The 23,553-nt window shown below is 43.0% G+C and overlaps 1 protein-coding gene across 1 annotated transcript in view; it reads left to right on the top strand.

Annotated features, from left to right (window-relative positions):
- FRAS1 (Fraser extracellular matrix complex subunit 1) overlaps positions 1-23,553 on the top strand; it is a 330,441-nt gene that overhangs the window by 252,737 nt on the left and 54,151 nt on the right. Inside the window, exons 49-57 of the mRNA XM_055587421.1 lie at positions 700-927; positions 3,499-3,612; positions 5,304-5,454; positions 6,751-6,910; positions 9,383-9,551; positions 12,732-12,978; positions 14,338-14,682; positions 16,508-16,668; positions 17,587-17,734. Coding sequence (XP_055443396.1) covers positions 700-927; positions 3,499-3,612; positions 5,304-5,454; positions 6,751-6,910; positions 9,383-9,551; positions 12,732-12,978; positions 14,338-14,682; positions 16,508-16,668; positions 17,587-17,734 — 1,723 coding nt within the window. The remainder of the gene's footprint in view (positions 1-699; positions 928-3,498; positions 3,613-5,303; positions 5,455-6,750; positions 6,911-9,382; positions 9,552-12,731; positions 12,979-14,337; positions 14,683-16,507; positions 16,669-17,586; positions 17,735-23,553) is intronic.

A 23,553-nucleotide genomic window follows, 5' to 3' on the forward strand; every position in this document is an offset into this window, starting at 1 on the left:
CTTCATCAGTATTTTTCCTTCTCATGTCACTCTAGAAGCAGTTATTAGAAATGGGAAATTTGTGGGATGAATTGAGAGAGTAGCGTTGACGTATATATGCCACATGTGTAAAATAGCTGGCTAGTGGGAACCTGTAAAATAGGGGGAGCTCAGCTGGGTGCTGTGATGACCTAGAGGAGTGGGATGGGGGTGGTGGGAGGCAGTTTTGAGAGGGAGGAGATATATGTACATAGATGTCTGATTCACTTTGTTGTACAGCAGAAACTAACACAATATTATAAAGCAATTACACTCCAATGAAAAAAATAAAAATGGGAAGTTATGCTTCTGTTCTGATGCATAGATTCTATGTATGAGTTTTGGAAAAGTGTGTGTGCTGGGGGAGGAGAGTGGATGGAAAGGAAGTGAGTGATTTTAAAAGGTCTAGTTCTTACTAGACCTTCAAGTTTTCCCCTACGACCCCAAAGGACAAATTTAAATGTCTTATCTCAAAAACAGAAGGCAGCAGAATATAAGTTCGATTGTAGTAACGAATATAATTTCTCTCCTTAGCTTGATTTTTGGTGTCTATAAAGAAAAGGCAGTCTTTGTCTTATAAAGGTCTTTGGGTTTAACTACCCTTGGCCACCTGCTGGCCACCACTCACACGTCTGGCTCCTGATACAGAGTTCCCTTCTCCTCCTGTTGCCTCCACTGCAGGCCGAGTCTGTCAGGTTCACGGTCGTGCAGCCCCCACGCCATGGCATCATCGAGCGAACCGCCGATGGGCAGCCCTTCCAGCTCACGTCCACCTTCACCACGGAGGACATCTACCAGAGCCGGGTCCGCTACAGCCACGATGGCAGCAACTCCCTCAGAGACCGATTCACTTTCACCGTGGCTGACGGGACGAACCCTTTCTTCATTGTTGAGGAAGGAGGAAAAGAGGTGAGGGGCAAAACAGCAGAGGGAGGTGGAGCACAGCAGGCCAGAGCTTGTCTGGAGGCTGAACATGGCATTTTTAGGCAAAGGGTAAACCCACTCCAGTATTCCTGCCTGGAGAATCCCATGGACAGAGGAGCTTGGTGGGTACAGTTCATAGCATCACAAAGAGTTGGATACAACTGAAGCAAATTAGCATGTACTCAGCACTGCTTGAGCTTTGGTTCTGTCACCTAATTGGCCTTGGACAAATGACCTAATTTCCATAAGCCTCAGCTTTTCATCTGTACAGTGGGCACAAGGATCATCACCGGCTTCCATTGGTCTAAGGAACAAAAAGATCCATAAAAAATGCTTAACACTATTGGCAAAGACTGAGTACTCACGTAAAAGATGGTCGTTATTGTTATTATCACTGCTATTATTTTTCCTTTTCCTTTGCACTCAACCTTTGTTCCTTCCTTTTTTCTTTCATCTGGGTTTTCAATAAGATCACAGGGTTGCAAATCATCTCCTGAGCCAGTCAGAGCTTTCAGTCTCATGAAGAATTACAGTGGCTAAGAGTATGGCTTTTGCATCCAAAAAACACTGATTTAAATTCTGCTTCTGTCACTTACTACCTGAGTGTCTTTGTAAGTCATTTAACCTTTCTAAGCCTTAGCTTCCTTATCTGTACAATGAGGATATCTACTCCCCTGATTACACAAAGCACTTAGCCCACAGGAAACACAAGAAATAGCCAATAAATTGTGGCTATAATCATCATGGTCGTCACTTTAGGACCAGCTTGTGGAACGAATGAAGTTGCTTTTCTTTTGAGGTCATGAAGCTGTCAAGCTTCTCTCTCTTAAGGGAATTGCTCACTTCTAACATTTAGGTGTTCAGAAGAAACTATAAACATCCCCTTTCACTCTCTTCCCTGCAGTTCGAACTTTTTAGCAGATTTCCTGCAGCACCATAACCTTCCCCTAGGAATAACTGCAACTCTGATGAAAGGTGGACCCCTGACGTCTCACACAGCTGTCTGACTCAGCATAAGCAGTTTTAGTGAGCACGTGATCACACCCTACTGTTTACTTCCAGCATAAGCGAAGGGTCAGCAGCTTCTCTCGGGCCTGCAGTTTTTTTCCTCCTTTGATGATGAATGATTCTTTGCCTGGCCAGGAAAGATCCTCTGGTGTGCTTTAGAAACCAACAGCCTGTGAGAAGGTCATTCTCAGTTGTCCAAGGTGTCAGTAGGATGGCTCTTGGGATTTCCCTGCCATTTCAGTGTGCGCACTGCATCTCCACCTGGCAGGCCATCATGTTCATTTTCCCTCTCCCATACTGTGGCTGCTTCCCCAGTTCATTTGACTTTCAGAAGAGAAAAAAAAAAAGATTTCAGGATGAATCAACAAGAGGGCCACCTCTCTGATAAACATAAAAGGTCACAGCAGGTCTCCAGGGGGACCGTGTCATTTCGAAAATGGAAATTATCTGGGAGGGTTGGAGGAGGCTGAAACACCAGTATCTTGCTGCCCTGTCTGCCAGCTTATTGTATCCATTGCAAAATGGGGAGGTACTGGACCAGACTCCCCATGTATGTTGTGAATATGCATGTGTATATCTGTGTGGTGATAAAGTCATAAGCTGAAATGTCTTTGCACTATTCTCACACACACTATTTTTTTGGACGGGGAGTCATGGTGCTGGGTCTTTGTTGCTGTGAGCCGGCTTTCTCTAGTTGCAACGAGTGGGGGCTGTTCTCTAGTTGTGATGCATGGGCTTCTCATTGCGGTGGCTTCTCTTGGTGTGGTCTCTAAGGCTTGTGGGCTTCAGTAGGTGTGGCCCATGGGCTTAGTTCCTCCACACCATGTGAGATCTTCCCAGACCAGGGATCAAACCCATGTCCCCTGCATTGGCAGGTGGATTCCTAACCACTGGACCACCAAGGAAGTCCTCACAAATGCTTTTATTCTTGATTTCTTCTGCCCCCTTTCCCCATGTGAACAGTTCTTTCTCAAAAAAAGAAAAAAGGAAATCTTTTCCCATGAAACATCTTTTCACATCTAGCAGAATCCTACCTGAAGACCTTAACATTAACTAATTTTTTTTTCCTGGCAATGCTGTGCAGCATGCAGGATCTTAGTTCCCCAACCAGGGATCAAACTGCGGTCTGGGAATGCAGAGTCTTAACCACTGGACCACCAGGGAAGTCCCTGAGATTCACATTTTAATGACGGAAGTTTTACCAATAGTTATTGAAAGGAAGATATTTTGTTTATTGTTTCACCTTGGGGGCAATATTGAACTCAACTAAAGAAAGCTTAGGTTTGGGGAAACCAACTTCCATAGCAGCTGAAATTCCAGCAAGAGTGCCACTTGTGTCTTGCTTTTCTTCTTATATCATTTCCACTTTGTCAGTCAGCATTGTCCCTGAAGCCTCAGGAGCCGAGTGGTGATGAGCAATGGAAGTTGCTCAGTTGCCCGTTTTGAAGTGTCAACAGATTTCAGGGGTTCCAGCTTCTGTAAGTCCTAGACCTGACATACTTCAGGTATGTGTGAATGATGAGTTTTCTTTTCTGGCTTTCATCACAGATCATAACAGCAGCACCTCAGCAGTTCTGGATAGACATCCTCCCAGTGGATGATGGCACCCCTAGGATTGTTACCAACCTTGGGCTCCAGTGGCTGGAGTACATGGATGGCAAGGTAAGGCCTTTCCATCTGCTGCTGTCTCAGTGACCAACTTGGGCTCTATCCTATTCTTGACAATATGAACAGAACTGTTCAACTTACCCCTCCCTAAGTAAGCTGAGTTCTTAAGATTGCTGAGCTCCATGAATCTGGTTAGAATTGTATTATAGTATAAGATGTTCTTACAGAATGACCTCCAAATATAGTAGCTCAAACAGGATAGAAATTTGTTTTCTCACGTAAAGCACGGAAGTGGGGAGGTTAGGGCTCCACATGACCATTCAGAGATGCATATTCCTTCTGACTTACTCTTCTGCCATCACTAGAGTGTTGCTATCAAAAAGCAGGGCGAAAAACTCTTCAGCTGCTCATCAGTACCGCATACCATGGGAAGAGGAATACAGAAAAGTAGGGGGCAAGGAACTTAATTTTAAGCAAGTGATACAGAAATTAAACACATCACTTGCACTCATATTGTTTTAAGAAGAAATTGATCCTATGGCCCTATCTGTTGCATGGAGTGTCTAGCTAGGCAGTTTGGTGCTCAGCTAAAAGTTTGTTGACTAGAAAAAGGGAAGGATGGATTTGGGAAAACTTCTCATACATGCCATAGATGGGAAGGAAGTGAGTTTTTTGGTAGATGAGTATCATCGGAGGATTTCTAGAAATTAAAATTTTTTTTCTCCTTTTCGTAAGTTCCAATTGGGTCATTTTAAGATATGCCATAATTCTCACCTGGTACCATGTCAAGCATTAAATTCTCATTTCCACCTAAACACACACAGTTATTCAGCTCAGTTTGGGAACTGATTTCATACTTTTGTTTGTGGTATTGCCTCCAGGATGTGCATTTTCCCATCTCCATGTCGCTGATATGTTGGTTTTATGTGTAGAAGTGGTGTTACAGCGTTCCACTGAACTCATTGGAAATTTTAAAATATATGAGACAAAATTAGTACAGATTCCTCTCATGCCCTATTTGATATTTTTCTCAATACTCAGAACCATCCTATTCTCTTCTTCTCCAACTGGTCTTCCACTTCCAACTCTTACCCTACTGTAGTGACTCTTAATCAGAGTCATCAACGACCTCAGTTTCACCAAATCAAAGATCACTTACCTGCCCTTATTTTACTAGGTCTAGTAACAGTCAATAGTGTTGACCATCCTTTTTTTCTCTCAAACCTTTGGTCTCATTAAATATTTGTTGAATGAATAAATGAATGAATTAAAATTTAGCCAGTATATTTGAGCAGTATTGGGATATTATATATTTGTCTGTCTTCATTTCAAGCACTGTAATCAACTCTTATACGGTATAAAGTGGCCATCTTCCCTGGATTGTATCCTTCTTTCAAAGTTCCAACCTTCTTTCGAGGCCAAACTCAAGCCACCCCCATCCCTAATCCATGTGGAATGAATTGTCCTGGCTCCCTGAAACTGCGGTGCAGTCTTTTCTGCATCTCCCACTAGAGCACTCACCACAGTTACCTTCCTCATAAGCCTTTCTTCCCCAGGAAAGAATGAACATCAAGGGCAGAGGCTGGGATGGTTTCTGTCCTCATAACCTCTTCAATCCTGACAGTTTTCCAGGCAGTAAATGCACTTAGTAAATCATGGTTGAACTGAATTAAATCTGAGTCAGAGGGTCTTATTCCTGCTTTATTCCCATCTCAGGAATTAAATTTAATGGGTTTCTATTCCAGGCAACCAACTTGATCACCAAGAAGGAACTGCTGACCATGGACCCAGACACGGAGGACCTGCAACTTGTCTATGAGATCACCACGGGCCCCAAGCACGGCCACGTGGAGAACAAACTGCAGCCTGGCAGGGCAGTGGCTACCTTCACACAGGGTGAGCACTCATGAGCTGGGCTTCCCTGGTGGCTTAGATTGTAAAGAATTCACATGCAATTTGGAGACCCAGGTTTTATCCCTGGATTGGGAAGATCCTTCTGGAGAAGGGAAGGGCAACCCACTCCAGTATTCTTGCCTGGAGAATCCCATGGACGAAGGAGCCTGGCAGGCTACAGTCCATGGGGTTTCAAAGAGTTGGATACGACTGAGCAACTAACACGAGAAGTGGGAAGGGTCTGTTCTAACCCCAGTTCTGCTACCTCCCTCATCTTTCTCACAACCACTGCCAGCTGCTTCCCCCCGGACCTATTTACAGACAAATAGATCCTTTGGCATCTAACCATCCAACAGTGAAATTTTACTTCTCCTGATATTTTTTCCCCTGTTACTCCAAATTATGGCCCCAAAAAAGAAAATTTTTATCTTTACCTGGCTTCCTCAGTTCCCAAATTGCTTTCAGTTTTGACCAAGTTGTTTGGAAAAGATCATGTGATACTTGTGGGTTTGCTTTCAAAACAAAAATAGCCACCAGACTTTATGAAACATCTGTGATCCTGTGTGGTTAAATTTTTTTCTCTAAAGGATTATGGATTTTTTTGTCTTCAGCAAAGAAAGAAAAATCAACATGGGTAGATTGCTCAATAGAATAGTTTCCTGTTTGGAATCACATCAAGCAAACCAATTTGTATTTTAGTTTACTGGAAATTTTTCAGACTCTTCTAGACTGCTGTTGGGGATGGACCTGATTGGGAAGACACAACTGTGTCTTACAATTTATGTGCCATATTTCCTTTTAATCCCTGTCCATTTTCCTCAATCCGTTTTCTTTCCTAGCCCCATGTTGTCTGTGCCTTGTGAGGGGGCTGTTTTAATCCAACTCCAGCTTTTCTCAGTAACACATACCTTCCAAAGAACCTTTATTTTGAAGGAAGTAGGGACAGCTATAAGCATATATGCATGGCAGACGGGGTCAGAGACTTTCCTCTGTTGGCTCTAAGATTTGCTTTAAACTTTCCATAGACATTTATTAAACTGCTTTTTTTTTTTTTTGCCAAGACCCTGGGATTGTCATTGTTCAACAGCATAATAGTACTTCTTGTGCACAAACAGAATTACAGGATCTTGTTTTAAGATCTGGTAGAAACATTTATTTTTAAGACTACAATCTTTTTTTGTTCCTGGAAAAATAAGTTTTGTCTGTAATCCACTAGAAGAATAAACTGGATGTGTCAGGAGAAATCTATGAGGCTGTCTTTACATCCCCTGGTTAATTCAGTATCTTTTTTTCCCACAGAGGATGTGAACTTGGGGTTGATTCGTTACGTGTTGCATGAAGAGAAGATCCATGAGATGATGGATAGTTTTCAGTTTCTGGTGAAAGACAGTAAACCCAATGTGGTCAGCGACAACATCTTCCATATCCAGTGGTCCCTCATCAGTTTTAAATATACCAGGTACAGGTGCTGTAGGTGTTCATTCTTGAGAAATGAAACAGGAAAGCAGAGGAAGCCCGGATGCAGCACCTTGGAGGTCAGCTGTAATCATCCAGTCACGATGGTGGGATGATAATAAGAATAAAAATAATAATTGCACCAAATATTTCTTGAATGCCATATGTAGTGGGTAATTGACATACGTCATCTTGTTTAATGCTTGCAGTTATGAGACAAGTAACCTTGTTGCCTCCACAATAATGAAGCAATAGAGACAGAAATAGGTTAAGTAACTTATATGAGGGCTTCCCATGTGGCTCAGTGGTAACGCACCTGTCAATGCAGGAGATGCGTGTTTGATTCCTGGGTTGGGAAGATTCCCTGGAGAAGGAAATGGCAACTCGTTCCAGGATTCTTGCCTGAGAATCCCATGGACAGAGGAGCCTGGTAGGTTACAGTCCATGGGGTCGCAAGAGTCAGACAAAACTTAGTGACTAAACATTAACTTATCTGAAGTCATATAGCTAATAAGCAATAAAGTCCAGTGATCTTAACCATCATACTTTACTGCTTCTCCTGAAAGTATTTTTCCTTCAGTCTTCAAGTTTAGAAGATAATCCAGAAGAAGTGATGGGGAAAAAAATACATTGAAAAAAATAATCACTGGCCTGCAGAAACAGTCTTTGCCTACTGTCTCCATTCTCCCTGTTCTTAAGCTTATATTCTCCCCCTCACTCTTTTGGTGTACACAGAATCATGTATCTTTAGTTAAAAATTCATAGCTTAACACAGACAGCTCTTCAAGACACTTTTGTAGTCTTGCTGGGGAGTCCAGAGGCAGAAAGTCACTGAGTGGTAAAACACAGAGCTGATTTTATGGATTAGATTATAACTAGGACTGTAATTTTTGTGGGAGATATTATTATTTAAATCTACATTTCACAGACCCACTAAGAAACTAAACTCATTATAATTCAAATGAAAATTAGATCTTGGGAAGAAAAGAAGCATGCAAACTTGGTTTCATGTGCCCCAGATGGAGGCTATTCTATTGTTACACACACTTGGAGAATGAGTGGAAAATTAGAATTAACATATATATGTGTTTTATATATATATATATATATATAGTTATTGTCTAGTCGACAAGTTGTGTCCAGCTCTTTTGTGACCCCCACAGACTGTAGCTCACCAGTCTCTGTCCATGGGATTTCCCAGGCAAGAATACTGGAGTGGTTGCCATTTCATTCTCCATTATATAAGTACACTCTGCTGCTATTTACCTCTTACTTGTAACTCCTTCAGAATTAAATAAGTTGAATAAAACTGATGATGTTTTCTGGACAACCCTCTAATGTTGATGGACTGTAATACAGAGAGTCCCCCAACTGGCAATGAAGATAAACCCCTCAAAGGCACTTTGCCTGCAACCCTCATGGCAACAAGCCACAAATCAAAGTTAATGGCCATCCTCAGTGATGAAAAACAAAGTCCAGGTCAGGTTGAGCTTTTCTCAACCTGGATAGCTTGGTATGAATAAATGGCACCTGTATATTTTGCCTCCTGCTTTGCAATTCAACAGAAATTCCTAGCAGCAAGCTAAGTTAATTCTGTGTCTTAGTGATTCCAGCTGCTCTAACAGAATACCATAACTTTGGTGACTTGTTATGTAACTTGACAACAGGAATTTATTTCTCACTGCTCTAGAGGCTGGGAAGTCCAAGACTGAGGTGCTGGCAAATTCAGTGTCTGATGAGGGCCTGCTTCATGGTCCATGGAGAATTGAGTTCTTGCTGTAACTTCTCGTGGCAGATGGAGCTCTCTTCTATGACGGCACTAATCGCATTCATGAGGGCTTCACTCCTGTGACGCAACCACCTTTGCAAAGGCCCTATTACTGTCACAGAGGGGATTAAGGTTTCAGCATACAAATGTGGAGGGGAACACTTCCAGTCTATAGCACCTTGGCCCTCCCCCATTGTCATAAAGCCCCATTTGCCTCGACACTTTTGTTACCTTGGCCCAGTTCTCATTTTCTTACCTCTGGCACCACTCTGGCTCTTTTAAACACCTTAGAGACCTGGTCCAGTCAGTTCCCACCTGAACCAAGTTATTAATTGGCTTCCAAGCAGCTTTCTTCCAAAGGAACTCACTGACCTATGCTAATTACTCTACCACACCTGGACGACATTGTTTGTTATTTCTTTGTGTTCTGAAATATGGAGGGCATACCTCCTATGTGCTGTCTTCCACCTCCTTCTAAAAATGGGGCAGATATCCTTCTGCATCCACTCCTTCTTTGGTCACCTGCTTCTATGACTGTCACAAGTGAATATATTCCCTCAGTTTACAGCTAACTTCTTACAGGAACCAAACTACCTCCTCTCAAAACTGTCCGACCCCAGTAACCAACCCTCAGAGATAGGCATTAAGCACGTGGATTCTTCACAGCCCTTTCAGAATTTCAGAGATGGCCTTTTTGTGCGCTTCCAGCTACAACGTCAGTGAGAAAGCAGGGTCAGTGAGTGTCACGGTGCAGAGGACGGGGAACCTGAACCAGTACGCCATTGTCCTGTGTCGCACAGAGCAAGGCACGGCCACCTCCAGCTCCCGGGTGGGCTCCCAGCCAGGACAGCAGGACTATGTGGAGTATGCTGGCCAGGTAGGTGGGCGTGGGGGCCTCTGGCTCCAGAACTGCCGGTGGGCTGCAGCCAGGCTGGGAGGTGGCTCTCGTCAACTGTGGTAGTTTCCCCCTTGTTCACCCCACCTCCCTGCCCATTGCACCCTTCCTCGGGCCACTGTGCTACGTTGTCTTCCCACAATGCTCTTTCCTTCACAGTCTGTCTAGTCCCTGCTACAGTTTTAACTGCTGTCCAGCTTCTCAATCTTCACATTTTGCTTCAAGAAAAGCCTCCCAGGCACCATGTTGTACACTCAGCCTTTGATATCCTAACCTTTCCTCCCTACTTCTCATTACCTGAAGGGTAGGGAGACTAGTTGGGGAGCTCTTGGAATTGGCTGCGTGAGAGATGAGCTTCATTTATAAAGTGAAGGTGGAGTTTTCAATTAACGAATTACACACTGCTATACATATAAAATGGATAACCAACAAAGACCTGTTGTATAGCACAGGGGACTATACTTAGTATTCTGTGACAACTTATAAAGGAAAAGAATCTGAAAAGAAGAGATAGATACGTATAACTGAATCACTTTGCTGTACACCTGAAACTAGCACAGCATTGTAAATCAACTATACTCAATAAAACAAATGAAGTGAAGGTGGAAACAAGTGGGTGGATTCAACAGACCAGTAAGAATTGATAGGATTCAGCAGTGGGCTAGAGAGTGGACAGAGGGGAGAGATGGATGGTGATGCCTTCTCTGGGAGCGGATGCCAAAGAGGAGCAGGTCTAGCGAGGGGGTGATCTTGATTCTGCTTTGGACATGTTGAGTGTGAGTTGCCTTAGAGAAAATCAGTTGGCAGCTGTTTGGGTTTGTAGGAGTGTAGAGACACACACATGCATGCCTGTGTGCACACACACACACACACATTTGCACATCTCTATGTGACAGCACTGGGCAGCAGTGGTAATTAGTGCCAGGGTGTGAATGAAGGAGAAAAAAGAAAAAGTGAAAGCAAAAGAGAAAAGAGGACATAAATAGTAAACTCCTTTATGGCAGGACACCCTCTACATGTCAGATTCAAGTATTGTACAATACTTGGCACTTATTAGGTATTTATTAAGTGTTTTTTAAAAGTAGTTTCATTATTCTTATGGCAGCATGAATCCCCGTAAAGAGAAGTGGGCTCTCTTTCTGAAGCATTTCAGCTGGACTAAGCTAATGCCTCTTACATCAATTTTTTTTTTCATTTTTACTGAAATGTAGTTGATCTAAAATGTGTGTTAGTTTCAAGTGTACAGCAAAGTGATTCATATATATATGTGTGTGTGTTTATATATATATATAAACATATATATATTCTTTTTCGGATTCTTTTCCATTATAGATTATTACAAAATATTGAGTATAGTTCCCTATGCTATAAAGTAAGTCCTTGTTATCTTATATATGTGAAAGTCACTCAGTCGTGTCTGACTCTTTGTGACCCCATGTACTATACAGTCTATGGAATTCTCCAGGCAAGAATACTGGAGTAGGTAGCCATTCCCTTCTCCAGGGGATCTTCCCGACCCATGGATTGAACCCAGGTCTCCTGCATTGCAGGCAAATATTGCAGTGGGTATCCTATCCCTCCTCCAGCAGATCTTTCCAACCCAGGAATTGAACTGGGGTCTCCTGTGTTGCAGGCGGATTCTTTACCAGCAGAGCTATCAGGGAAGCCCTGATATCTTATATATATAGTAGTGTGTATATTTTAATCCCAAACGTCTAATCTATATCAAGTTTAAATGAGAAATTAGAATAGATCAGATAAGCTAAGGAAAGTTTTAGCAAAATAACAATAAAGAGCACATACTTGTGCTTTTCAGAGAATGACAAGAGACAGTGTGTTCTAGGCCTAAATAGAAACCTTTGAGTGTTTCATTTAGCTGGGAGCATTTTAAAATGTGGATCTTAGTAAAACTTAATTTGATACGTTGATTAGATGCAGAGTAGTACATTTTTATTGATGAAAAGCGTGTGTTTTTCAGATTTGTGTGACCCTAGAGGTTTAGGACTAATTTTACACATTTTAGCTATTTCACAAAATGCAGTCCAGGCCCCACTGCCTGTCCACTCAGTTTTAGACTGATCCATAACCCTGGTTCCATGTGTAGGTTTTAATCATCTTTTTTATAAAGACAAAGTACAACCAGAAGAAATCCCTATAAATTCACAATTGTATGCATATAAATTAATTTTTCTATTTTATATCAGGCTAAGTTAATTCACATTATGGATCTACTACATCTAAATGGGAAAGGATGTAATCGTAAAGTTAAAATTCAGTCTGGCCTGTTCATAATGTGACTTTCTCTGAATTCAAACTCCATAATTCAGTACACTGAGATTCTATGTCAGTTTTGATTATATGAGTAATATGGTGATGATGATAATATCTTGCATTTGTTCCATGCTTTAAAGTAAAGTTAGTGCCTTCATTTTACATTGTCTCATTTAGTTCTCCCAGTAAGTATGTGAAATAGACATATTGTTGTTATTTAGCCGATGGCGAATCTGAGGTTTGTGAAGTTTTATAGCCTAACCCAGCTTGGAAATAACAGAACCAGGACTTGAGGCCAGAATTTCACACTCCAAGTTCAAAGATCTTTCCAGTTAAACTTGCCACAAATGGAAGGAAAACCAAGTAATCAAACGACTTGTGCTGTGACTTTCCTGGTGGTCCAGTGGCTAAGACTCCATGCTTTCAATGCAAAGGGCCTGGGTTCCATCCCTGGTCAGGGAACTAGAGCCCACATGCCGAAACTAAGAGTTCACTTGCCACAACTAAAAGATCCCCTGGGATGCAACCAAGACCCAGCACAACCAAATAAATAGGAAAACAATTTTTTTAGGTGTTAAAAAAATGACTCTTGCTGTCCCAGCTGAGTTAATAAAACAGGATATGAATAGTTACCTGCATGGTTTTCTACGTTTACCGCATGATAGGAGACATCTCTTCCTTCCATGTCTGTATACAGTGAATCAGCCCCAGTGTGCAGAGATAGAATGGGGAGAAGTGATACAGCGGGAGGGATTGACAGGAAGAACCAACTGTTTCATTCAGTGGCTTGCCCACTGGACTTGGGTCCTCTTCTTCCCCATGATGCCCTTGGGTAGTGGAGCGGGGGAATCTGAGGCACCGCTTATCTCCTTGCTGTTTCCTTCGTGACAGGTGCAGTTTGATGAGCGAGAGGACACCAAGTCCTGCACCATCGTCATCAACGATGACAATGTGTTTGAGGATGTCGAGAGTTTCACCGTGGAGCTCAGCATGCCAGCGTATGCCCTACTAGGGGAGTTCACCCAGGCGAAGGTCATTATCAATGACACTGAGGACGAGCCCACATTAGAGTTTGATAAGAAGACCTACCGGGTCAACGAGAGTGCTGGCTTTCTGTTTGCACCTATTGAAAGAAAAGGTCTGTTGGTGCCCAAGGCGGCAAGGAGCTGTAATAATAGCTAACATTTATTCTGTCCCTTTCACATGCTACGTGCTCATGTACAATGTTAACTCATGTGTGGGGATGCATCGTGGGTTATCAACTCACTTCAATCCCCAATAACCATCCTCCCTACAGTGAGTTCTACAGATGGCTTCTCCGTTGAAGTTGTTTGCATGCCCATTTATTCTTAAGTGGGACCAGAAGGCTAGTTACATTTGGCCTTGCAAATGACTCCTGAACTCAGAGTTCTTAATCAATCACCCAGTCCAAAAATATTTAGTAGCCTTGGTCAAGGCAGGCAGTTACAGTGTGTGAGAACTGGCTTCCTGTCTTCTTGGGAGACTGAAAACGTATTTAAAGATTTCCACATGTGAATGTCACATGTAGAGCTCAGGTGAGAAATTAACCGTGTGTGAGAAATAAAGGGTGATTCCACTGGCGTGGAAAATCAAAAGAAAGATCATATGGATTTATGATTGTGAAATATTGTGACTTTAAAAACACATGGAAATTGAGGGAGGGGCTGTATGTATATGGACTTTTGGTTCACTTTGCTGTACAGAAGAAACTAACACAACAGGGTAAAGTAATTACACTCCAATAATAATATTTAAAAACAAATTTTTTTAAACACATGGAAATTAGATCCCTATTCAAAGCCACAACCAGACTGTAAGTGATGATGTCAGGTATTTTGTTGTTTCTGCTGATGGTGTGTTAGTGTGGCCAATGCTGCAGGTAACACCAAGCCTTGGTGATGCCACTCAGAGGACAGGTAAGTCTTGTCAGTTGCTCTGGGTCAGCCAGCCGAGCCCAAATAGCCTATCACCCAGGTAAGTGGCAGTGCTAATAAGTTAAGTCGTTTGTTCAGAGAGGCAGGGGTTTTTTGTTTTGTTGTGTCTTCCTTTTTTTTTAAACAGGCTTGTTTCTCCCTGGGAGCTAAAGTGCAGAAGTCTATTCAGAAAGGCAGTGAACTGTGCTCATAGCACTGTCTTCAGGACACAATTACTTTTCTACTTAAAGTACCAAGTATGTCTCTTCTCCCTCTGCCCGCTGTGGTCTTAGATGGCGGGCAATGAGTCTTGTGAATTAATAGAGTATGAAATTCACAGAATAGGAAATCCATTCCAGGTTGTTTGGTGAAGGATCTGGAATATGTGAAATCCTCAAGTGGCTTAGACCACGGGCTTAAGACACTGCAAAGCAGGGACATTTCCTGTTAGAGTTTGAATGGAATATGTCAAAAAGAATCATACCCATCAAAATTACCAGAGATTTTAAAACTTGAGAAATGCTCATTCAACTACTTTGGTATTCTTGCCATTTGTGTTTCAGGGGATTCAAGCAGCATTGTATCTGTGATTTGCTACACGGTCCCCAAGTCAGCTATGGGCAGTAGCCTCTATGCTCTAGAATCGGGCTCTGATTTTAAATCTAGAGGGATGTCTGCCGAGAGTCGAGTGATATTTGGGCCTGGTGTCACCATGTCCACCTGTGATGTCATGCTCATCGATGACAGCGAATACGAAGAGGAAGAGGAGTTTGAGATTGCCCTGACAGGTGCTTCCAACAACGCCCGCATCGGAAGAATGGCATCGGCCAAGGTGCTCATTGCTGGTCCCAATGATGCTTCTACCGTGTCCTTGGGCAACACGGCTTTTACCATCAGCGAGGATGCAGGTAATGGAGAGCATCTCTGGGCTCCCCTCACTCATCTCCTGATCCCTTCCTTAAATAGTTTCCTCTTAGTTTTGAGAATGCCCTTAGGATGTTGAGAATGCCATTCCTTGGTGACACCGTTGTCAGTCTGAGGCAGGTAATACTCAGCATCAAAACCAAGAATGAAAGGTAGTGAAGGTTAGGAAACTCCATTCACTTATCTTGCTCTGCTTACTGGTGGCAGGAAAAGACCTGACTTAGAGCTCACTGGCTGGCCTCTGTGGTCCAAAGGGAGGGTGTAGTGCTAAACATTTGGCATGTGAAGGAGGGGGATGTGATCTGTTGAAGATGGAGGTAAATTATTTAGTGTCCTGCAACTGCCATAACAAATAAATTCAAAATTTCAGTGTTTTAACAATGGAACTCTCATTCCCATAACAGCCCAAGGCAGTCAATGGGCAGATTTCTTCCACCCAGGTCTCTTCCCTCTTTGGGCTCCGCATGAATCTCAAAGTCTTCCTCATATTGTTGACAGACATCCTGCTGTTAATAAGAGAGGCAGTGGTTGTGCTGAGTGTCTGCTAATCTGAGCCGCTGATCAAGACCTTGCACCTCTTTGAAGGTGATATTCTTAGCGATAGTAAAAACTAAGATTTTGGAGTATTTACTGAATGCCAGCCACCATACCATGTGCATTGCATTCTTTCTTATTTATAGAGAAGAGCAAATGGAGTCCCAGAGAGGTGAAATAAATAATCAAAGACCAGCTAATATGACAGAACTGGATTAGAACCCAGACCTTTCTATTATACCGCATTCCCTTCCCCATACAACAAATGCCCAGCCATGACTACTTGTCACCTCACGGCTATTGGCTCGAAAAGTACAATTGATGGACTTGTCACGTAGCTTTTCTCTGACCTTGATTGTGAAAACAGCTAAAAATGTACATGCATATCATTAGGGCCTTACAAAGTATGTTGTCACGGCAGCCAGAAGATGAGCTTCTTCCTGAGATAAGCAATAAGCACATATGGTTTGAGTAATGATGTGTGCAGCACTCAGATAGAATAGGGAAATCACCCAGTTAGGAACATTTAATTAGGGACATTCAGCTCCAGGCCTCATAGAGTCCCCTAGCTGGTTCTTCCTTAATTGGCTATTTTCTGGCTCATCCTTGAGGCCCTCGTCTCTGAGTTTCTTCTCCATAAATAGGCTTAAGGTGTTTTCAGTGGACCCTCCCCGCTTTGTTGTTGTTGTTCAGTCGCTCAGTCGTGTCCGACTCTTTGCGATCCCATGCACTGCAGCACGCCAGGCTTCCCTCTCCTTCACTATCTCCCAGAGTTTGCTCAAACTCGTGTCCTTTGAGTCGGTGATGCCATCCAACCATCTCATCTTCTGTCGTCCCCTTCTCCTTCTGCCTTCAATCTTTCCCAGCATCTTTTCCAGTGAGTTGGCTCTTTGCATCATGTGGCCAAAGCGTTGAAGTTTCAGCTTCAGCATCAGTCCTTCCAATGAATATTGAGGGTTGATTTCCTTTAGTGGACCCTCCCCTCTTAAGTCCATTGTTCTCCTGTGAAGAAGCCACAAAACTGCTTTCCCCTAAAGGTTGTCTTCCTAGCGCCACCTCCGTGGGGCCCTCCTGCAGGTCTGCTCTTGAACTTAATATCCATACAGCGAGGGCTGGTGACACCTCTGGGCCTTCAGAGGACGCACAGAGTGTTGCTGAAGGTGGTCTAGGCAAGGTGGCAGGATGGAGCTGCTGCGGCGAGGGAAGACATTGTTCTGAAAACCACACTCACTCTGGTTCAAGGCTGGCCACTGAAACGTGTGCTTCTCAATTCAGGGACAGTGAAGATCCCAGTTGTCCGCCATGGGACTGACCTTTCCACCTTCACGTCTGTCTGGTGTGCCACGCGGCCCTCAGACCCAGCATCTGCCACCCCAGGGGTTGACTACGTTCCCAGCTCTAGGAAGGTGGAGTTCGGACCAGGTGTCACTGAGCAGGTACACATGCAGAGGTCAAAGGCCAGATGGGATGTTCATGTCATCTCTAGTCTGCTCTCCAAAGTCTCTAGAGGTCTCTAAAATATTGAAATAGTACTGTCTTCCTTTTCTTCAGACATCTTCCCTTTAAGATGTTTAGAAAAGCTCATGGGTGATAGACACCAAATTATTAGAAGGGATTACCTGTATGGCACAACTGTAGACCCCAAAGGTAATATTGTGAAGTTAATATTGTAATTTTCATCTTTTTAATGTGCCCTTTGGCTTCCAACTAGGCAGGATGAGACAAAAGCTAGCTTTGTCTATCCTTTCCCTAGCCTTACCCTAATTTGGTCGTGTTGACGTCTGTGTTTCTGAAGGGCTAAGTTGCCGTTACTTTCCCATTCACCTCTGGGACGAGGAAAGGGGAGTATAGAAGAGGTGAAAGCCTTGTATTTCAGGACCATTGGAGAGTTCAAAAACACAAGCCAACAAATCAACTTAGATCTTTGACAAACTCTCCAAATGACATTTTCAGCATAATACCCAGCATCATGGATTTAGGGTAGAAACTGTGCTTGATTGATTTCAGATGTCTAGAGAAAAAACACCTAGGATATGTGATAAATAGATCATCATTTTATGGATTTTAAAAATTTTCTTTAAGACCAACAGAGAAATGCAAGTTGTTACTTTTGTCCTAATCTCCCAAAGGCAAATGAGTGTTGGGTGGTGAGTATTCTAGAAGATTTGCTTTGACTTTTCCTCTCTTTTTTAATTAGAAAAAAAAAATTATGGAGGGGTATGTGCTAAGTCAAGGTGTAATTGACATATAACATTATATCAGATTCAGGTATACAACATAATGGTTCAATATCTGTAAATATTGTGAAATGAACACCACAATAAGTCTAGTTAACATCCTGATTTTTCTCCTAGTATTGCACCTTGACCATCTTGGATGACACTCAGTATCCAGTGATTGAAGGGCTGGAGACATTTGTGGTTTTCCTCAGCTCCCCACAAGGGGCCGAACTGACCAAACCCTTCCAGGCTGTCATTGCAATTAATGACACATTCCAGGATGGTAAGAGATTGGGTTACCAGCTGGTGGCTCAGATCAGATTTCTATTATTTCCTTAACATCCACATATATAACATTGGAACTCATTCACATTTTCACTCAAGAAATGTGTGTGTGTATGAGTACATGCATGTGCACATTTTTACATAGAAATATGGGGCAGAAATAATCATTTGTGTTTCTGGCACTCTGCTAGGCACACTTGGGGATATTGCACATTCAGTCCAGGTCACCACTTTAAAGTGATATCACAATAAATCAAGTCAGATGAATTTATTGGTTTCCCAGTGTATATAAAAATTTACACCATACTGTAGTTTATTAGGGGTTTGCATTGTGTCTAAAAAAACAAATATACCTTAATTTTAAAATATTTTATTGCTAAAATGTTAATCATCTCCTGAGCCTTTCACGAATCATAATCTTTCCTTCAGTAGAAACATCAAAGATCACTGATCACAATCACCATAATGAAGATAATAATAACGAAAAAGTTTGAAGTATTGGGAGAGTTACCAATATGGAACATAGAGACACAAAGTGAGCAAATGCTGTTGGGAAAATGGCGCCATAGGCTTGTTCAACACGTGATTGCCACAAATCTTCGATTTGTCAAAAATATAGTTTCTACAAAGGGCAGTCAAGTGAAGTACAATAAAATGAGGCATGCCTGGTTGGGCTGTGTCCTCAGAAGCTCAAGCTCTAGTTGGGGGATCAGACCCTCAGACAGAAAAAGTAAAATGCTGCTGCTAAGTCACTTCCGTCGCGTCCGACTCTGTGCGACCCCATAGATGGCAGCCCACCAGGCTCCCCTGTCCCTGGGATTCTCCAGGCATGAACACTGGAGTGGGTTGCCATTTCCTTCTCCAATGCATGAAAGTGAAAGTGAAAAGTCAAAGTGAATTCGATCAGTCATGTCCAACTCTTAGCAACCCCATGGACTACGGCCCACCAGGGTCCTCCGTCCATGGGATTTTCCAGGCAAGAGTACTGGAGTGGGGTGCCATTGCCTTCTCCGAAAAGTAGAATATATTATGATAAATGACCTAATAGAGCACTAAATCTAGTAGTGTAAACCTAGTAGTGTACGGGAGAGGGGGCTGAATCGTAACTAAGTGTGGAAGAATCATAGAAGATTTCACAAAGGAAGTGATATTTAAGCAGAGTCTTTAGGTGTGGTAGGAGTTTATCTAATGGATAATAAAGCATTTCTAAATGGAGAACTATAGTTTATGTAAGGTATACAATTTTGAAAGACGCATATTTGGAGAACAGTGAGATGCTTACTTTTGCTTCAAGCCTGGCAGGAGGTGAATGGAAGGAAATGAAATGGAAAGACATGTTGGAGACAAGTTCTAAGATGTCTTATGTTCCAGCATCAGGAATTCATAGGTACAGGGGAGCAGTGGATGCTTCTAAGCAGAGGAGTGGTGTGATTTTTGTTAGAGGAAAGTAATACTGACCTTCCTGTGGGTGATGTGCAGGAACAAATAGTCACAGGCACCCAAACAAAGTGGCACTGGTGGTAAAGAACCCCCCTGCCAATGCAGGAGATGTAAGAGACCCAGGCGCAGTCCCTGGGTCAGGATGATCCCCTGGAGGAGGGCAAGGCAACCCACTCCAGTATTCTTGCCTGGGGATTCCCATGGACAGAGGAGCCTGGCGGGCTACGGTTCAGAGGGTCACAAAGAGTCAGACACAACTGAAACGACTGAGCACACACACGAGCACCTGAACAAAAATATGAGTGCCCAGTGAAGAGCTGGCCTAAGTAACAAGCGAATGAACGGGAAAGCACAGTTGTTTCTGGGAAAGGATTGGTGAAATCTAAAATTGCCAGATTCTAGAGTTGGGTAGAGAAGATCAAGTCAAACCTTTCACTTCAAGCAGGGGGACCCTCCTCAGCCTCCTTAGGGATTGACATAGAACCCATGATGACGTTCTTCAGTGACTACAGAGTCATCAAAGAAGGAACAGGAAGCCCAGCAGGGTTATCATTAATGTCTTTGTTTTTAAATAATTTATTCACTTATATAGTTTTTAAAAAAGTCTTCCTAGGTGGCTCAGTGGTAAAGAATCCATCTGCCAATGCAGGAGACATAGGTTTAATCCGTGGGTCAGGAAGATCTCCTGGAGAAGGAAATGGCAACCCACTCCAGTATTCTTGCCTGGAGAATCCCATGGAAGAATCCCAATGGACAGAAGAGCCTGGCAGTTTACAGTCCTTGGGGTCACAAAGAGTAGAACATGACTGATCAACTGAGCACACATAACTAAGAAAAAGTTAACAGCAAAAATTATACTATGAAAATTGTCTTCCTTCTATCCCTGTCTCCCAAACCTCCATCTCCCCTCCCTGAAGACAACTATTTGAAGCAGTTTTTTGTTATATGTTTTCATATATCCAAAATAGTATCTTATTTTAGACTTAGGTTTATTGAGGTCTAACTTACATAAATCAAAGTTCACCCACCACCATAATCCAAGATGTTGAACAGTTCCGGCATCCTACTTCCCTGAGTGGTTTGACCCTATGCTTCCACAGCAGAGGGTGTAAGTTTGATTCCTGGTAAGAGAAGTAAGATCCCCTGGTAGGGGATCCTGCATGCTACCTCCACGGTCCCAAAAAAAAAAAAAAAAAATCCTTACAAAGTCAGCTTTCAGCCTCCCAAAGTGATCTTAGCTCCTTTTGTCTTTCTCCACTAGGCTGAAATGGCCGTTAAATCATCTAAGTGGCTCATCTCAGAATATTTTCTGTTTTCACCTTTCTCTTCTGCTCTGATACCTAGAATTAGACTTGGTGTTGCCCTGAAGATGCTGAGCAAGGCAAGAAAGGCCTTGTAGCTGCTACTGCATGGCAATCTTGTATGTGCAGTTGTGTCTCATCATTAACTCAAACCAGAGGCAGTTTTCCCCAATCACAGACTTAACCATCACCCATACAGAGTCCACCACATTCCAGGCGGGTTGTGTTTGCACTCACTTTGTCAGTTACTAAGAAGATTAGCAGGTGATATTTTCCATGCCTAAGACTGGTGCTTAACACTAGGGATTACAGAGGAGTAGAGAGTAGAGTCCTGCAATCTATTTCAGGACATCAGACTTACACAAATGGGAGGATAACTGCAAACTGATGTTCTCAGAGAGGTGTTGGGGATAGTGCATGATGCCCACTGTGAGCCCGTGAGCCTTCTCCCATTCACACATCCTATCCTAGTGAAATAGAAATGGTTCTGCAGTCAGACAGAACTGACCCTCAGGGCCAGCACCCCTACTTCCTCTGAGGACTGTAGTGGGGTCCCCAGTCACCAGGCCATGGACCTGTACTTTATCCATGGCCTGTTAGGACCCGGGGCACACAGCAGGAGGTATGTGGCAGGCTGGGGAACTAAGCTTCATCTGTATTTGCAGCCACTCCCCTTGGGACTTCCCTGGTGGCTCAGACCGTAAAGCGTCTGCCTACAATGCTGGAGACCTCGGTTCAATCCCTGGGTCAGGAAGATCTCCAGGAGAAGGAAATGGCAACCCACTCCAGTACTCTTGCCTGGAAAATCCCATGGATGGAGGAGCCTGGTAGGCTACAGTCCATGGGGTCGCAAAGAGTTGGATACAACTGAGCAACTTCACTTTCTTTCACTTTCTGCTTTGGTCTCATTACCACCTGAGCTCCGCCTCCTGTCAGATCAACAGTGGCATTAGATTATCATAGGAGGGTGAACCCTACTGTGAACTGTGCATGCAAGGGATCTAGGTTGTGTGCTTCTTATGAGAATCATCCCAAACACACCCCCTGCTCCCAACTCCTGTCCGTAGAAAAGTTGTCTTCCGTGAAGCCAATCCCTGGTGTCAAAATGGTTGGAGATCGCTGCCTTGTAGGGTTTGCCAAGAGGATAAGAAATGACGTGTATGGAAGCCCTTAACACAATGCCTGACCCGGGTTGGGCCTTTGTACATCTTAACCTCCACGCATAAATTTGTCCCCAATCCAGATTGCCTTTCCTTTGTCTCTGCTCAGTCTCCCACTGAACTGAGGGCTGCTTAAAAGCAGAGACTTCCCAGAAGACAGTCATGAGAAGTGTTCACCCACTTCTTTCTTTTCTTTTCCTCCTTTCTTTTTTTTTTTTTTTTTTAGCAGATAGGCATGGGAAAGAAAAGTAAAGTGAAATTGAAGTCTCTCAGTCATGTCTGACTCTTTGCGACCCCATAGACTCTAACCTACCAGGCTCCTCTGTCCATGGAATTTTCCAGGCAAGAGTACTAGAGTGGGTTGCCATTTCCTTCTCCAGAGGATCGTCCCAACCCAGGGATTGAACCTAGATTTCCCACATTGCAGGCAGACGCTTTACCCTCTGAGCCACCAGGGAAGCCATAGGCATGGGACTATGTGTTAAATAGAGGGAAAAGGGAAAGAAGTCTTTTACATCTCCTCAAGAAAAATCTGGGGTTGATTAATACATGACATAGCCCAAACATTACCACTTTAGCTTTTAATTCACCTCCACCCTGATGCCTGTCAAGCCAGCAAAAAAATCAATCTACAGCATTAGATAAAATCTGCCATTAGCAGACAAGTTTTCTTGCTTGTGTTGCTTTTTGCCTGACAACAAGCTCCCTCCTTGTCATCATGTGCAAGGTTATGTCATTCCCACCCCTTTCTTAGAAGCACAGACAGTTGTTCTCGACGGAAAGAGTCCCAGATGGGTAATGTGTAGGACCTCATACCAAAGTCACTCATCTTTTTAGAGATATCTTCTGGGTTTTTCTTTAGTGATAAATGGTAATAGGCTTAGCTCAGATAATAGATTTGTTTTATATTTGCCAGTGCCAACAGTTCTGAGCCATGGACAGGTTGGAGGCAGAGAGCTTTCTACATGTTGTCTTGCACAGAGCTTTGTGCTCACTCCTTTTGTTCGTTCCTTTCAGTTTGTGCAAGGCATGTCGGAGGCAGCCAGGAAATACATGGTTTAGCTTTAAGGTCATCTTTCTGCAGCTCCAAAGATGATTTGACATATGACTGGACTGATGACTACCTCTTTGTATTTTTCATAAAGAAAATAATAACTGTCACTCAGCAAAATGTTGGTCTCAGAAGGAGACACACTTTAATGCAGAATGTTACCTAAGGCCTTGTAGAAAGCAAGGAGGAAAAACTGATCCAATGTGTTCAGAAGCCTGGAGATGGGAAGCAATACACACCATGATATAGTAATTCCTGCCAACATTTGCTTCAAATTTTGATGCTGGAGAAGATTTGAAAGTCCCTTGGACAGCAAGAGATTAAACCAGTCAATCCTAAGGGAAATCAACCCTGAATATTCATTGATGTTGACTGATGCTCCAATACTTTGGTCACTTGATGTAAAGAGCCAACTCATCAGAAGAGATTCTGATGCTAGGAAAGATTGAGGGCAGAAGGAGAATGGGACGACAGAGGATGAGATGGTTGGAAGGCATCACCAACTCAATGAACATAAGTTTGAGCAAACTCAGGGAGGTAGTGAAGGACAAGCAAGCCTAGTATGCTGCAGTCCATGGGGGTCACAAACAGTTGTACACACCTTAGTGACTGAACAGCAATAACCACATTAGAGTGCCCTCTTTTTACTGTATTGAGCATTAATCTCATTCAATTCAATCCTCCCAATAATTTTACAAGTTAGATATTAACATTTCCAATTTACATATTTTAAAAAAGAAAGAAGCAAGGTTCAGAATCTAAGTAACTTTTCCTGCAGAGAGAGACTGCCAGCTTGCTTAGTCATGTCAGACTGTCGGACATGTCTGACTGTCTGTGGGACATGTCCGACTGTTGGGTGTGTCCA

The sequence above is a fragment of the Bubalus kerabau genome, chromosome 7 (genome assembly GCF_029407905.1).
Source record: "Bubalus kerabau isolate K-KA32 ecotype Philippines breed swamp buffalo chromosome 7, PCC_UOA_SB_1v2, whole genome shotgun sequence".
Taxonomy (NCBI): Eukaryota; Metazoa; Chordata; class Mammalia; order Artiodactyla; family Bovidae; genus Bubalus; species Bubalus kerabau.